Here is a 15472-nt window from a genome sequence, read left to right as displayed (position 1 = left end):
TGTAGCTTCCAAAACTTTCAGGGCATATGATATCCCCACTCTGAATACTGTCTAGATCTTGTGTTTATTTTTTAATTATGTATTTTCTGACTATCCCTATTAGAGCGGAAGAGGTTATTCACTTTGCTTACTAAGAGTATGTTCTTCCCACTAAGATGAAGTCTCGCTTCCCCAAAAAACTGCCTTTCAGCCCACATAGAAAGAACATGGGCACCAAATATGCAGGGTTTGTTTTGGCTGTTTTTTAAAAGAGCTTAATAAATTATAGGAATATAAGGGTCTCACTTGTAAGTGTCATATTATGTCTGGTTGAGATTGTTAAACGTAACTAATTTAAGCTGAACTGAGTACATTATACTTGTTTTATATAACATGTGATTCTGAAATTTGTGAGAGAGCATCATCACACTGCTGTGGAGATTACACAGCTTTTTCAGTATACCTGTATGTATTTATCTTTTAGAGGGATCAGCCTTCTTTTATTCCTGGTGGACAGTTTTCCCCTCAAGCTCTGGGAAATCGATCTAGTCCTCAGGCAATCAGTAACCCTAGACAAGCCGCCTTTGAGATGAGAATGCATGACAGACAGAATTCTGTAAGTAGATGTTCAAAGGTATTTACACATCAAAAGGGAAATAATCACATCCTGTGTTACTCTGGACACCTTTTTCTCTACCCCATCAAGCTTTCTTGAAAAGCGGACACCAAAAAATTTATTTTTCAAGGAAGTGGCTTTTAATAACCAATTTTTGTGAGACTACTTGAATAAAATTGTGTTCTTTATTTTAATGTTTCTATGGTACTGCTCGTGAAATAGTTTTGGGAGGGTAAGCGTGAGGTGAATAAATCCAAGTCAAACAGGGTGGCTCTTTTCCCCAAACTTGTTTGGCACTTGTGGAGTCAAACCTCCTTGTGAGTACAGGTTTAGGAACTTCCTCAGTAGGTTTGAGCGAGACACAAAATGAATACCTGAGCTGGAGGTCTTTTCGTATTCTTTTTGGAATTTGTATACGCACACAGGCATAGATATCTGTATTTTGGAAATTTGTGATTTGCCTAGCTACGTGTTTGTCAGCTTTTTACTTTCCAAAGCATTGCTTTTCACTAGGAAGAGGAGAAACTTAGATGAAATTTTTGGAAAGGTATTAGAAAGTGAGGGAAAACTGGAAATAAGTTGAGTACTCTGTTAGAAGTCTTGATTGTTAACTTTAAATAACAATTATGGCAAATATTTTCTTTCTGGGCATAAATCTTCATCTGAACAGGGAACAAATTAAAGGTCCTTTTCATCATAAAGATGTGTGTTCCGTCTCTTAAGTCTGTCTAAATACAATACGCTTTTTCAAAGTGTAATTTCTGCTACTCTTCCCTTTTAATCTTGAAACTTTTGCACATGTGTCAAGCAAATCAGTTCCTTTATGGAATGGGAGAGGTTTCTTTTAGGCTCTGTAATATTAAAATAGATAAATTTGGAAGGAGTTTAAAAGATCAGTTGTGAAGAAACTTAAAGTATTTCTGCCAGTTCTGAATTACAAGCAGCATTTTTACGATAGTCTGCATATGCATTTTTCACTGTTGCTGTAGAATGAAGTTGTAACATAAACTGTAGGACTAGATAAAACAGTTGTATTCCAAAATTAGAATATATCCAAAATGGCATGTTTTATCGATTTATACTGTCTTATTTATTGCATCTTTTTCTTTCTCAAATACATTGAACTTTTTGCCTGTATGTATCAATGCCTGCCTTTTAATACAAAGATGTGTTCTTTTCTTTTGCTAATTGACTTAATAGTTTAAGGGTTGTTTAGCTTTTGCCTTGAGTTTTTGGGGAACTAAAAATAATGCGTGTGATTATCACAAAGCTGTTAATTTTAACTTGAATTTAAAATGCCTAATAAATCCTTTCCTCCCCCTCTATTTATCTGTAATAACTCTGACCCTAGACAACTTCATCATCTCCAAATACCAGCCTCACTTCTGATGGCAGCCCATCCCTGGCGGGAGGAATTAAGCGAAAAGCTGAAGATAGTGACAGTGAACCTGAGCCAGAGGATAATATCAGGTGAAGCCATTTTTTGTAGCACTTTGTTAGCAAATTGCTGAAATAGATGCTGTCTAATTAATGCCATTTAGCTTAGAGCAGCAGTGCCTTCAGATGCTTTTCTATGATCTTCTTATCCACCGGTAATTAACGTGGAGGGTTAGAATATTCAGTAAATTCCGGTGAGATGTGTAAGCTATAGCTGTTAAATCTGAGTATCTAGATTAGTATGCGTGCAGGTTTTCATCCTCCAAGCCACTACTCCCTTTGAGACCAAGCACTGGATTGGCTAGACATTCGCTGTTCAGCTTTGATTATGTGAGCTGAATGCCGCTGTTTTGCAGTTGAATTTTTGAGCTATTTAACCCATAAAATTCAGTTACATTCACATATGCAGCATTATTTATCTTGACTATCACAATATGTTTTCCTCCGTCTTTTGATTTGTAGCAGGCCCTGTTTTGTCTATGACGAGTTCTTTAAATGTCTTGGGACGGCTGATCCCTAGATGATTAAGGGATAGGAATTTTATGAGAATTAACTGACAGTGAATTACCAGTGAGTCTGCATTTATCAAAGGCTTAAATCAAGCTATCACCCTTTAAGTCGAGGGTGAAGGCCCTTATAATTTTTTGTTAAAGGTTCTGCCCTGATAAATGCAACCAGTAGGTCTTTGTTTTCTGTAGAGTCAGGGGACGTAGGTGGACATGGGAAAACAATAAGGGTTGTGAAGTACTGATCACTAGTCTCCAGCACTGCTGTTGTGACATACTTCTGACATCTAGCCCATCGGATCTTCCAATGTCAGATGTTCTAGCTCTCATTCTTATTTTCTTTCCTGTATGTGCAGATCTGAATGGATTTGATTTTTTTTTTAATCAAGCAAGCAGAATTTTTATCTAAAATCAGGATAAATTTTAACGTCGCTTTCCATTTGAATTTTAGCAGAGGCTCTAAAAGAAGCTTTTTACAGTTTTATAGCAACTAGTGTGAATGAACCATGGTGATTTATGAGTAGCAGTAGTTTTGACAGGGTTGGTATTGTCAAGCAAAAGGATATGGTACATTCGTCCGCAGTTATTTAAGCTCTTTTGTAGCTCAGAATATTTATTCAGATCCTTTTCTTAGTGGAAAATAATTTTATGCTTCTCATTGTAGTAAAAACAACTGCATAAATGTACTAGATGCAACGAAGTTGTTTGTGAAAAATATATTTTGTGTGTAGAATTACTTTAAAACTAGAACAAATAGTTCTAGCAGATTGGGTTTTGTTATCTTACGGAAAAGGTTTTTGAAATCTATGCAAGTGTCTAGCTGCCAGGGAGCTCCTAGGGTCAGATGCTCATAGACTGCAGATGTTCTTTACTCTGGCCTTCAACACTGTAGTGCAAGTAGCTCTGTCCTTGCTCACCTGGCTTTCTTAAAGTGTTGAAGGCATCTCTTGGTTTCTCTACCTCCTCATCAGTTTGAATCATCGTTGAACTAGCTCAGGTCAGATTTTAAAAAGTATCCCTGTACTGGGCAACTAACTTGAAACAGAAGGAAGGGAAGATTCTTTTTGCAAAACTGAAGGGATACACATTACGTAAAAAAGCATAAATCGATCTTTGTGCTCTCTTAAAGGCTTCATATACTGTATTTATTGTTCTATGAGATTCTGACAAGTGAAAGTTTGATTTGACCCCGCAGGTTACTTATGTGTTTCAGATTCTGTATGTAATTTAAAGTGGGCACAGCCTTTGTGGAAAGGGATCTTGCACGATGATTTTCAGATGTGAGAATCAATGCCAAGTTTTGAATTGTTGAGAATAAAATTCTATTTTTTTAAAAAAATCATTATTAAGGGGTTATCTGATTTAACCAGTTTCTAAATCAGATTTGTAATTTGCTTTACTCTAGTCCACTTGAATACCAAAATTCACATGAACTTTGAGATATGTGTGTGTAAAATGCATGCACTATGGTTTCAATTTAATAGGTTTAAATTGAAAAAAACCCCACCAAACAAACAACCAAAAAAACCAACCCAGATAGTTTTGTGAGGGAGGCCAGCTCTGAAGCATGATATCAGGACTGAACCAAATGTTAAGTAGAGGTTAATCTTTTTGTTACTTAAACTACCTTTTTAGATGGCAGTCTCTGAATCGAGCCGGAATTTCCCCCAAGATTATGTCGTGTCTGTTAGGACTGACAACTTGAAGTTTTATGTGCACGTTAATAGCTCCTTGCTTGTGGCACAACTGTTCTCTCCAAATTGACATGTCACCTATTGAATGACAGGGAACACAGCAGATGTAGTGAGCAGATAGAAGTCCGAGGAAGAAAAGCTCTTGGAGTCCGTAGGCAGTGATTCCTGTTGCTGCCCTTGCCCACCACAGCTGTATTCCCCCTGCCTGTTAAGTTTTTAGAGGAGCCTATGGTCTCTGTTTACTGTTAATCTTCACAGAATATTCTTGCTTGAGATGTGGCACAATAGTACACTATCCACTTTTTTTCCTAACGTTGTGCATTAGAACTGACGGATTCAGGCGCTTGGCTGTCAAAGATGAGCAAGTGGTTGTTTTCCCCTGCCCCATCCGTAGATAGACATAAGGGGGAGCTGTGTGAAGTAAGGATAAATGGTGTCCGAGATCTGCTCTTTTGACTCCAGTGTCCATCTCTGTCATGAAAGATTGAAAATCCCTGTGTAAAAGGGAACTCATCTGATGTGAGTCAGCAAGCACAGGATTCCTGAGTTGCAGATAATTCTGCTGGTAATCATAGCTTGTCTGAACAGCACTAGAATATAGAAATCAAGCTGCTGCTTGTTACTATTTATTTGCTTACTTTTTATTTTGAGTAGCAGGGAAACTGTATCACTTTTCTGCTTGAGAGGGATATTAAGAATATAGGAATGAACTTGATGTGAGAAGGTATTCCAGTAAGATAAAGATTTTGGCCTAGGGTAGATGAAAGAAAATAAGGAAGGGGGAGAGTTTCTTCTCTTTCTAGTGGTTGGAAGAGTTAAAGAACAAAGTTCAAATGGCAGTTTTGGTAGTAGATTCCTGATAAGAAAGATGAAATTGCTGAGTAGGAACAATACTGTTTTGAAAAATCCTGACAGCAGCAAGCGCATGGTTGAAAATCTACTCTACTCCTAACAAGTACTTTGAAGATGTGTTTATCAGGACGGTAACTTCAGAATTTCATCTGGATTTTCTGTGATGCCAACCATCACGTTTTATTCTCTTGCTGTTGAGTATCAGTTTTTATGCTTTCATTTAAGTTGTATAAAAATGGGAATTGAAGTAGCAAGTGACTTTGGCTTATATTTTAATTCAGGTATGTAAATATGCATATATTAACATGTATTGACATCTGTTTGTGTTTGTTATGCAGGTTATGGGAAACTGGTTGGAAACAGCGCTACTATAAAAACAAATTTGATGTTGATGCATCTGATGAGAAATTCCGTCGTAAAGTTGTACAGTCCTATGTGGAAGGGCTTTGCTGGGTTCTCAGATACTATTATCAGGTACTGAAAAAATTATTCTCTGAAACTTCAGTCGTCTTTCGTGTCTACACGCTATTCCTTTTCAGGAAGTAATAATTATCCATTGCTCATTTTTGAAAAGCAGTGCTTTTTTTGAAGATATAGAACAAGTGGGTGCCCATTCTATTCGACACTCAAGATTTGAATGCAGTTCTTGTTTCTCCCATACAGTAATGGTGCTTGTTAGTTTATTAAGAACTGATGCATATTTTTCCTTTGCAATACATAGCCATGCATAGTGAAATTGCAAATGACTAAATGAGTGAACAAAGGACAAAGCCTGTGAAATGCTAGTGAGAATTTGAAAGGAACAGAGTTGTCAGTCTTCTCCATAGATTGTAATGATGTTCTATGAAGTGCATTGTGATTGAAGTAATCTGTATCTGATGTAAATCTTTTGATAATTGAGATGTCAGATTGGCAAGAGATTAGTTAGACGTATTGGGGTTTGTTGCACCGATGGTTAATAACTAGCTTCGTGCCCTGAAGACAAAGTTATATTTTGTGTGTGACCTGGGAACAGAATGTGCTTGAGCTGAAGAAGTTTATCCGTTTCAGCAGGGCTTTGTCGCTTGAACACAGTGCCACGGTGATAAAACTGCACATTTTTCATAGTTGGCTTACACTTGTCCAGCTTGGAGCATAGGCAGGGCAATACCTCACATGCCTGCAAAAAACTATGCAGTCTTAAAGTTAGTTTATTTTAACGTGTACTGCTTTTTTTTTTGTCCCCCTTGGAACAAAAAGGGAGTGTGTTCCCTTCCCTTCCACTGTATTAATTAGTTGAGTTTGGGCTCTGAGGTGCATGTTATGGTGGATGAAAATCATGCAGGTTAAGGTTTGCAAGGCTGTTGTAGTTGATCTGCAGGAGAGCTGAGCTCTCTACATCCTGGAGTAGCTCCTTTTGCAAAGGACAGATGTCACCTGGACACCTTTCTAGGTGGAAATTCCCATGATCCTGCGCACAGTTAAGGTCTGCTGAAAGCAAACTGTGTTCCTGTTAACTGTGGCAAGATATATTCCTAGAACTCTGTGCATTCCCATATGTCTCTAAAGTGTGAAAATAAATCTTCAAATTAGCTGTAGGTGTCTGCTCGCTGCAAAACTGTCAGTGTGACCCTCGGTGATGCAGTAGTACAAAACCACTGCAAAAGGCAGTCTGGATTTTACAGGAAAATGAAGGGCTTAGAGGAAGGGAGTATAGGGCAAAACTGAGATAGTATTTACGAGGTAACCAAAATATTTATATTGATTTGAAGATTGTAAAATTAAGTTTGTTTTATTCAAAGTGTGCATGGGGCGTGCGTTCATTGCTTTGTGATCAGTGGCCATGGCCTTGTGTGGACATCATCATGTGCTTTTATAACTGTTCAAACTGGGGTTGCATTTGCTTGTGCACTGTTGAGAGGTTTGTGGCTTTAAATGTATAGGAGCTGGAAGACGGGCATATACCGAACTTAAACCAAACAATATGGGCAAGTCCCTATGCAACACTTGCTAGTTTAGCTTGTAAAACCAATTTAGTTAGAGATGTATGTAGGTGACTCCTCGTCCTTCTGAGTTTGTAGATATTCTGGATGAAGTGACTGATGCATATAGAAGTGATAGATGATTACAGTTGCAAAGAAAATAAATCGGTGAGGTTGACAACAACTTCAGACTTCAGGCAGGACCATAGTGCTCTCAAGAAAATTGAGGAGTGCCAATAAGACCTCAAGAAAAAGTGACAGTACAGAAAATATTTTCTGGTTTAGAAATGTTCCAAAGGAAAACTTGATGAAAGTACGCAAATGTTTAGGGCTTTGTTTTTGCCGTTTTGCTTCATATTCGGATTACTCTAAAAGAAAGCAAGCCTCTCTCTAGACCTTATAAAAATTACACTGCAGGCTTAAAATAGTGCAGCAATGAAATACTTGCAGGTACTGCTGTTTGCACTTGTGTAACAGAACTGTGTGTAGGCAAGATACTGTAACCTGCTGTGCATGGGCAGTCTGTTGTATCGGCATGGAGCAGCAGTCAAATCACTTTCTGCCCATACGGAAGTTAGATTGGAAAGCTGTTGGACTGGGGGAATTTCAAAATAGGTTTGCTTGTGGGTTTTGGAGTTGTGGTTTTTTTTTTTTCTTTTTACCATAATAAGAATTGCTTCCAATAACTACTGCTCATTGTCCATAAAACTTCTGACAGAATACACTATGTGCTTTTCTATTCTTATAAAAAGCTAATAATGCAGAGCATGTTCCACTAGTGGGAACATCTGTTTGGAGAGAAAAAAAAAAAAAAAAGAAAGAAAAGAAAGAAACCAATCCACCTGGCTTTTGAAACATACTGAAACCATCTGAAGAATTGTATCTAATAATTATATCTCTGTAATTTTATACCAAAAATATCACTGGAGGAGCCTCATTGACATTTACTTATTCAGAATTGGAAGTCAAAATAGTAGGCTTTTGTTTCAAGTGGTACTGCTAAGAAAAATAGCTGAGGAGGTGAAAACTTGACTTAGACCTTCTAGAGCCATGTTTCCTTACAAAGTGCATTGTGTTCTGATGTGCTTGAGTTTACTTTTTCTCCTTTTTGAGGATTATTTTGCCTCTTTCAAGTGAAAGCAGTTTATATTTCCCAATGTTCAAGACAGAAGAGTAAGAGGGGAAAAGCAAAATGTTACTCAAAGTGTGTATTAGTGCTTGTACGGAACAGAAAGGTAACAGTGAAAACCAGAATACCTTTCAGCCTGCAATAGATACTGTTCACATTTTCACACCTTGTAGAGTGTATCATATCGGAGTTCTCTGGTCCCAAGTTAGTGGTGGGATTTTGCGTTGAAAAACAGTAGTGCAAACTGTGTGCTGCCAGAAAAATACTACTTCTGTTCCTGTTGAGACCTCTGTAATGGCTCTCTGATTGGCATGAGAACTTGGAAATTCCTCCTCTGTGTATTTCCCTGTTCGAGATGTGGTAGCAACTCTACGTAAGTTGAAAATGTGTCCAGTTGTTACAGGCTCCTCAGCTTAGCCCCAGGAAGTGGTTAACCGTATGGCGAGACTGTGATCTCCTCCTCTTTGCAAGAAATTTTTGTGCTTGGTTTTATTGGACTTTGTGCACATGCTCGTGTGGGTTTTTTTCTTTTTCTTTTTTTTTTTTTCTTGAGGGGGAGGAAAAAGGCATGAGGTACATTACAGTGTCCTGAAGCTAAGGTTAAGATTCTGCTGTAAGGTCTTTTGTGTCGTTCTGGTGCTAGGTCCTGTCTCTTTGGCTGTCTCCCTTAGTGACTCAAACCTAGCACATAGCAAGAGTACTTTGGCATAGAAGTCTATCTGCTGTTCTGTGCTGCCGAGGAAATGCCCGAGGCCTCCATTCACTGTCCAGTGAACTCACTCGCTCTAGTCTGGCTATGAAAAGTTAAGTCCCAACCTGAAGTCCAGAGTACCTTTAGAGGCAAGAGCTCTTTCTTTTCTAATCATGGGGACTCTTCTTTCTCCCGGTTGATGCTGGGCTAAATTATGTCATCTTTAGTGACTGGGCTATGTGATTTTTTTTTTTTCTTTTACTTTTCTGATGTGTCTGATTTTGTTTCTCTTGTTTCTCTATCCTAGGGCTGTGCATCCTGGAACTGGTATTACCCTTTTCACTATGCTCCGTTTGCTTCTGACTTTGAGGGTATTGCAGACATGCCTTCAGATTTTGAGAAAGGCTCAAAACCGGTATGGCATCTTTATTTATTTAGTTATGATTTAACAGCTCATTAGAAGTGTCCTACATCTGCTTGTTTAATTTCAACAGTTTAAGCCTCTTGAACAACTTATGGGAGTATTTCCAGCTGCAAGTGGAAATTTTCTGCCACCAACATGGAGGAAGCTCATGACAGATCCGGTAAGAATCCTTGTTTTATTCCTCTCTGTAAGGTTATGTCATCTCGCTGTTGTGTGAGCATGACTTGCTGCTTCTTACTTCAGGCAGAAAAATAATGGGGACCAGGAGGGAATGGGTTTGGTAGATTGCAGAGATTCTTCAAAGACCCTTAAAAGCAATTCATTGAGTTCAGATTTTTCAATGGGAAAAACTATTTCCTGACTCTCTTACACTTTAGTAATATTGTTACTTTCTTTATAGAAACCTTGCAAAACTTAATTGGGGAGCAGATACCTTAACCCAGTTATCTGAAATTATTCTATCCTGCTTCATTTCTTGGTTTGATGCTCTTAAGTAACGGAAGTGCCCTACCACACTTGGCGTTTAAATGGCATTTAATAAAAGATGTTTCTATTAATGTCTTCTATGTTCTTTGCATCCTCCTTAGCTTTGTGTTTGCTCATCTTCTGCGAAGTACAGTACTACACGGCATTCTGAATCAATTTCATAATTGGCTTTAATGATTTTTTTAATTTATTTTCTCAAATACAGGAATCAAGCATAATTGACTTCTACCCTGAAGATTTTGCTATTGATTTAAATGGGAAGAAATATGCTTGGCAAGGTGAAATTTCAACTTTTTTTTTTTTTTTGAGCTATAGTCTACTGACCTTAGTCTTAAGAATCTGTGTAAAAATAGGAAGAAAATGGAAGATTATCTTAGTGGGATAATGACATACCAAGTCACACAGGTAACTTATGTTACTTGGTGCGGGGGAGAAGTATTTTGCAGCAGGTATATTTTTGAAAAGAAATTTGTATGAAGAACAAATTATGGTTCAGTAACTGATTTAGGATTGGCAATGATTAGTAGTAATTTCAGCAGTCATTCTAGATTTGTTAATTTGTCCTAAACTAGATTAATCGTTTTTCTATTTTTATCAGCCTTACTGTGTAATTGTTTTTTGTCTCCTTTGCATTTAATTAATGGATCTTGTTCTGTTCAATCAGTGGCTCATTAGGACCTTGTGAAAAATGCTTTGGGGAATATAGAAATATTTGGATGCATACAAAGAATGAAAAAACAGATACAGTATTTAATGCAGCTTCTTCTTTCTTTAGAGAATATTAATGTTAAAGGTCTGCCAAATTTTGTGCCTGGTGTTCAGCCAATAGTGTAACATCTCAATTATAGGTATAAATAATTATTTGGGCACCAAATGAAACGCATGAAATTCCATCTGAGCGTGAGAAAGCACATTTTTACTGTGAGGGTGGTCAGGCACTGCAACACATTGTCCGGAGAGGTTGTGGAGTCTCTGTCCTTGGAGATACTCCAAACCCAGCTGGACATGGTCCTGGGCAACCTGAGCAGCCCATGGCCGTGCTGGAGCAGAGGGGGTGGACTAGAGGATCTCCAGAGGTTCCTGCTGATGTCAGTGGTTCTGTAATTCTTTCCCCAAGGCAGGTCACCTGTGTTTTGAAATAGCCACAGTTAGACACACGAGTATCTTACTTGGGACAGTGTTGCAAAATCAAAGAGAATATTCCTAGCTGTTATGAGACGCATTGCATAGCAGGTTTTCCCTCTAACCCTTTCTTACCTCTGTTGTAATTTTGGCAACTTTCTGCAGTCCTTTTGTCCAGTTATCAAATCCACAGTCTAAAGCAGTAATGTTTTAATTAGCTCCCACGTGCTTTCAGCAGCCGGTAACATTACTTTTGATTCATTTAATGCTTAATTGCATTATAAACTCTTTGTTCTGGAATTCTTCTGCTTAAAAGGTAGCTGTGAAACAAATATTTTTCCAAGCTGGAAGTACAGACTATCTGTTTAAAAAGCATCTAGTATACCTTGGCCTCTTAATGAAATGTTTGAAGATCTTCATTTTAGAGATGTGATTATGCTTCTGAAAGCTCAGCATCGATCCTTTTTGCAATCCCCTGGGTTATGAACGCTTCCCGTTTTGTTGTCATTCACCAGTGTGTTGCGAAGGTGAAAATAAATCATTTGTTTTCCAGGGTAGGCTTATCACTGTTTTCCCTCCCAAGTAGTTATGTTCCAGCTGAAATCTGAACATGGCTGAGGTCTGGTGCTGTCTTTGATAAAGCAGTAGTCAGTCTGCTTGGAGATTATCCTCATACTTCATAAGCAGGGACAGGGCAGATTTCTTGCTTGGTGTGGTTGGCAACGGCAGGCCGTACAGCTCTGCTCCTCCTTATTTTATAGTAGGCTATACAATGTTCTGATTCAGTTACATTTTTGACATATTTAACACTTTATTCATGGCTTGTTCCAAATTGGTTTTGTTAGGAGAGAGTACGAGCTTTGGGTTTAATTACACTTCAGGTAAAGTTTTACGTTGTCCCCTTTCCTTCAGCTCCAGGACAATAGTATTTGTTTTAATAAAGCCACATAAAGATCTAACTTCTGAAGCAAAAGTGTTTCACGCAGACCAAGTTTTAGATCGAGAATCTAAGTCTGTGGAAGTCCAAAGTCTCCATGACTACTGTACCTTAGAGTGATGGCAAATGTGTCCGAGATCTGCCTGCCAGGAGACCTGGTACAGGCACAAATATGAAACCATGAATATCAGTTTAGTAGAAAGCCTTTGCTGTCATCTTGGTCAGGAAAAGCTCTAGTGTTCATGGTAAGGGAAATAAAATAAAAACTAAAATAATTACTCCAGATTCCAACTGATAATAAGGGTGACAGAAGTAAATATTTGAAGAATTTTCATAGTAAATTTCTTAGTGCTTTTTCAGATCTTATAATAGAAGAAAACATATACTGGAGCATACCAGGGAAGGCTATTCTCCAGCTTCATCCAATATGCTTAAGAGTGGGCTCTGAGATGTGCTGCGTAGTGAGGGATTTTGATCCTGAGAGGAGCCTCCGTGTCATCTCGGAGTAAAATTAATAGCTGCTATGAATAGTCCCTAATGGATAATATCTGTATCACCTCATCGCTGAACTTGGAGTGATTGCTTCCATTGTTGTCTCTTAATAAATTAATTTGAATAAAGTAGTGTTGAGTTCTGTCAGGGGAGTATCTGTAGCAAATGAGACAAATAATGACTGTCTTGCTGAGCTCATCTTGCTCCTAAATGAGGCAGGTGTAGGTAGCGGTTACTGCTTCCCCGTGCCTGCCCGGCACTGGGGAGGAGGATGGAGGGGTGCTTGGAGATAAGTTTCCCTTTTCAACCTGCACTACCACTAAACTATTTTTCTCTAAACGGCCTGCAGGGTCACAACCTCTGAAAATGTAGGGTTTTCTTTTCTGTGACCGATGCAACAGTTGTTTCTTGGGTAAAGAATCTATTGGAGCTTTCCGTGCTAGTGTCTGTCTGTCTGTCTGTTTTTTTTTTTTTTTTTAACAAGTGTGAAAAAATAATGTTTTGGTTTTACTAGGTGTTGCGTTATTGCCATTTGTTGATGAGCGTCGCCTTAGAGCTGCCCTGGAAGAAGTCTACCCTGACCTCACTCCTGAAGAGAGTAAGAACTGTGATATTTTGTTATTACTACTGTGTTTCACCCTAAATGAGTGAGGTATAATAGATGGTTGCTTGGGTTGAATTATGGCAGGCTGTAGCCTCTTCTCCATGGCTGGTGCTTGTAATTAGAATGATCCTCAATGGGTTTGATTTTTGTAGCTTTCACTTACTTTTATTTTGCTGAAGTAGACCTTCGTAAGACTTAACCTGAAAGTTAAATGGCAGCTTAATTGTATGAAAAGCTTCTACCAGTATGCACTGTCAAAGTACTTGTTAGATGAGTTGCAATCAAAAGAATAAACTCTGTTTCCAAGGTTAGAGTTGATGATAAAACTTGATAGGTGTGTTGCCTGTTCTCTGACCAGGAGGCTGGCTGTGTCCAGTTGCGATGTGTGGAGCTTTGTGTTCAGCTTGTACAGGCAAATGTATGTGTTACTTTCTCCATTGTACAAAAGTAATAGCTGGTTCTTGTAGGTAAGCTGCTTGGGAGGTGTGTGAGTTTGGGGGGGGTTTTGGTTTGGTGGGTTTTTTTCCCCAGCCTGTCTGTATCACCAACATTACGCTGTTCTAAATTCAACATTCTTCCCACTGAATACAAGATTCCTGTTGTTTTACTGTCTGCCAACTACCCGTGTGACCAGAGACATCCTGTTCTGGGCAGAGACGCTGTCTTTCCAACACTCTCAAGGAACGTTCAAAGTTTTCTCCTAAACGACAATGAAGCTTTCCTTTTGTGGAGGTGTCAACAGGGCGGTGTGCTGATCTGCTGTATTCCTTCCTTCCTTCCCTCTTTGCTCTGAACTCTTATCCCATTCTCTTCGTGTTTTCTAGGCAGAAGAAATAGCCTTGGTGGCGATGTTCTCTTTGTTGGAAAACACCATCCACTTTGTGACTTTATTGTAGAACAGTACAAGACCAAAAACACAGAGGTAGGTTGTACTTGTTCTGAAGGGGTTGTGTAAATGGTGAAGGTGGAGGTCTAATAAAGAGCTTCAGTTGAAAAATTATTTTTTCCATAGCCAGTGGATATACCTCCAGAGCTGTGCTATGGAATCCAGGGAAAGCTTACGCTGAATGAAAATGCTGTTCTTCCAGATCAGTGAGTATGGCTTTTGGTATGGGTTGTCTGATGCTGAAGGCTATTTCCTTCAGTTATGTCTGCATTTAAATAAAAACCTCTTTGTGTCCACAACGAGAAACCTAAAACTCCTGACAAGGCAATGCGTTTAGTTCTGAGGCTAAACATGCTTTCTGCTAGGTTTCATAGTAGGTGTGTATTATCCTCAGGATACGTAATAAACCCGGCAGGTAAAACTTTCATTCTACAATCCTTTTTTTTTTTTTTTTTTTATTTCCAAACTAAGCTTTTAAAGCAGCATCAGCAATCTTTAAAGTGCTCTAATGTGCGTATTTAATTGCTGGTGAATCTTTTTGTTGTTGTTGTCACTTCATCTATGGAAGACTGATTTTTATGTGTTTAGGAATGTTTGAACTTTTTAATAGGTAAACAGGGGCTATATAATAAGTAGTAGTGAATAGTGGCCTTTGTTGTTTTGGCCTCTGTCCTTTTGTATGGATGTTAATTTCATGCAGTCAGATGTAACTTCCAATAGTGCATGCTGTTAAAAAAAAACCAAACTCCTGCTTTTTATATGCTAATCTTAATTGCATTAAAGAAAAAATCCAGATAGAGATATATTTTGCCATTTTCCATTTAGGCTATAGCACTAAATTCAGGACTGTTACCAGCTACACATACAAAAAATGCTAGTATTTTTTGTTTTCTAGATAATGCATTTAGTTTGAGAAATTATCAGTGTAATCGTCACATTGTAGGATATGCATTCATTTATCTAACTTTGCTTAGAGGCATAAGCAGGTGTTCAGTAACTCATTTGCATTAAATGCACAAACACTCCGATTTTGTTGGACAGATAATGTATCCTAGGTCACACTTACTAATATACATTTCCCTATTCTTGTCATGGCTTGCGAAGAATATGAGCAAGTCGGAGCTGTTCTTGGAGGGAATACCAGTGCAGGAAAAAGAAAACTCTTCTGGCATTGTCTTCCCTAGATAGGGTGTGAGAAATGGGTATTTTTTTACCTAGAGAAGTAGTTTGCTAGGAATTCTGTGAAGCTGAGCAGGCATTTATGTCACCACTTCAGAATAAGTCTTACTTTGCTAAAAAGATTGGGATCAAATTCAGCCAGCATGCATATAGTTTGTGACCTCCATGTAACATGAGTATGTGACAGTTGTGCGCAGCAGGGTGAAGAAAGGAATCTGTTTTCTGATCGATAAGAGTAATTTTCTCAAGCGTCTTGTTTGTCTCCTTGAATTGAAGGGGTAAAGTTTTCTAGAGGAAAGAAGGAAAGGGTTAAGATGCAACTGCATGTCAGCCTATTAAATCTCAGTTAGAAAAGAGACTCTTAAGTGCTGTGGAAAACAGCTGCTAAATTTTTCTTTTGTTTTGGGGGGTTTTTTGTGGGTGGTTTTTTTTTTTTTTTTTTTTTTTACTTCAAAGCCTTTTTCTTCCTGGTGAAGC

At 38.3% G+C, this 15472-nt stretch overlaps 1 protein-coding gene across 1 annotated transcript in view; it reads left to right on the top strand.

The window, feature by feature from the left end:
* Positions 1-15472, top strand: part of XRN2 (5'-3' exoribonuclease 2) — a 52027-nt gene that overhangs the window by 14663 nt on the left and 21892 nt on the right. The window contains exons 15-23 of the mRNA XM_075497101.1: positions 464-595; positions 1947-2065; positions 5423-5558; positions 9173-9280; positions 9360-9449; positions 9981-10053; positions 12841-12924; positions 13755-13852; positions 13943-14022. Coding sequence (XP_075353216.1) covers positions 464-595; positions 1947-2065; positions 5423-5558; positions 9173-9280; positions 9360-9449; positions 9981-10053; positions 12841-12924; positions 13755-13852; positions 13943-14022 — 920 coding nt within the window. The remainder of the gene's footprint in view (positions 1-463; positions 596-1946; positions 2066-5422; positions 5559-9172; positions 9281-9359; positions 9450-9980; positions 10054-12840; positions 12925-13754; positions 13853-13942; positions 14023-15472) is intronic.

This window comes from Mycteria americana, chromosome 3 (assembly GCF_035582795.1).
Source record: "Mycteria americana isolate JAX WOST 10 ecotype Jacksonville Zoo and Gardens chromosome 3, USCA_MyAme_1.0, whole genome shotgun sequence".
Classification (NCBI taxonomy): domain Eukaryota; kingdom Metazoa; phylum Chordata; class Aves; order Ciconiiformes; family Ciconiidae; genus Mycteria; species Mycteria americana.
Note: the sequence above shows the minus strand (reverse complement) of the source record. Positions and strands in the feature narration are given on the sequence as shown.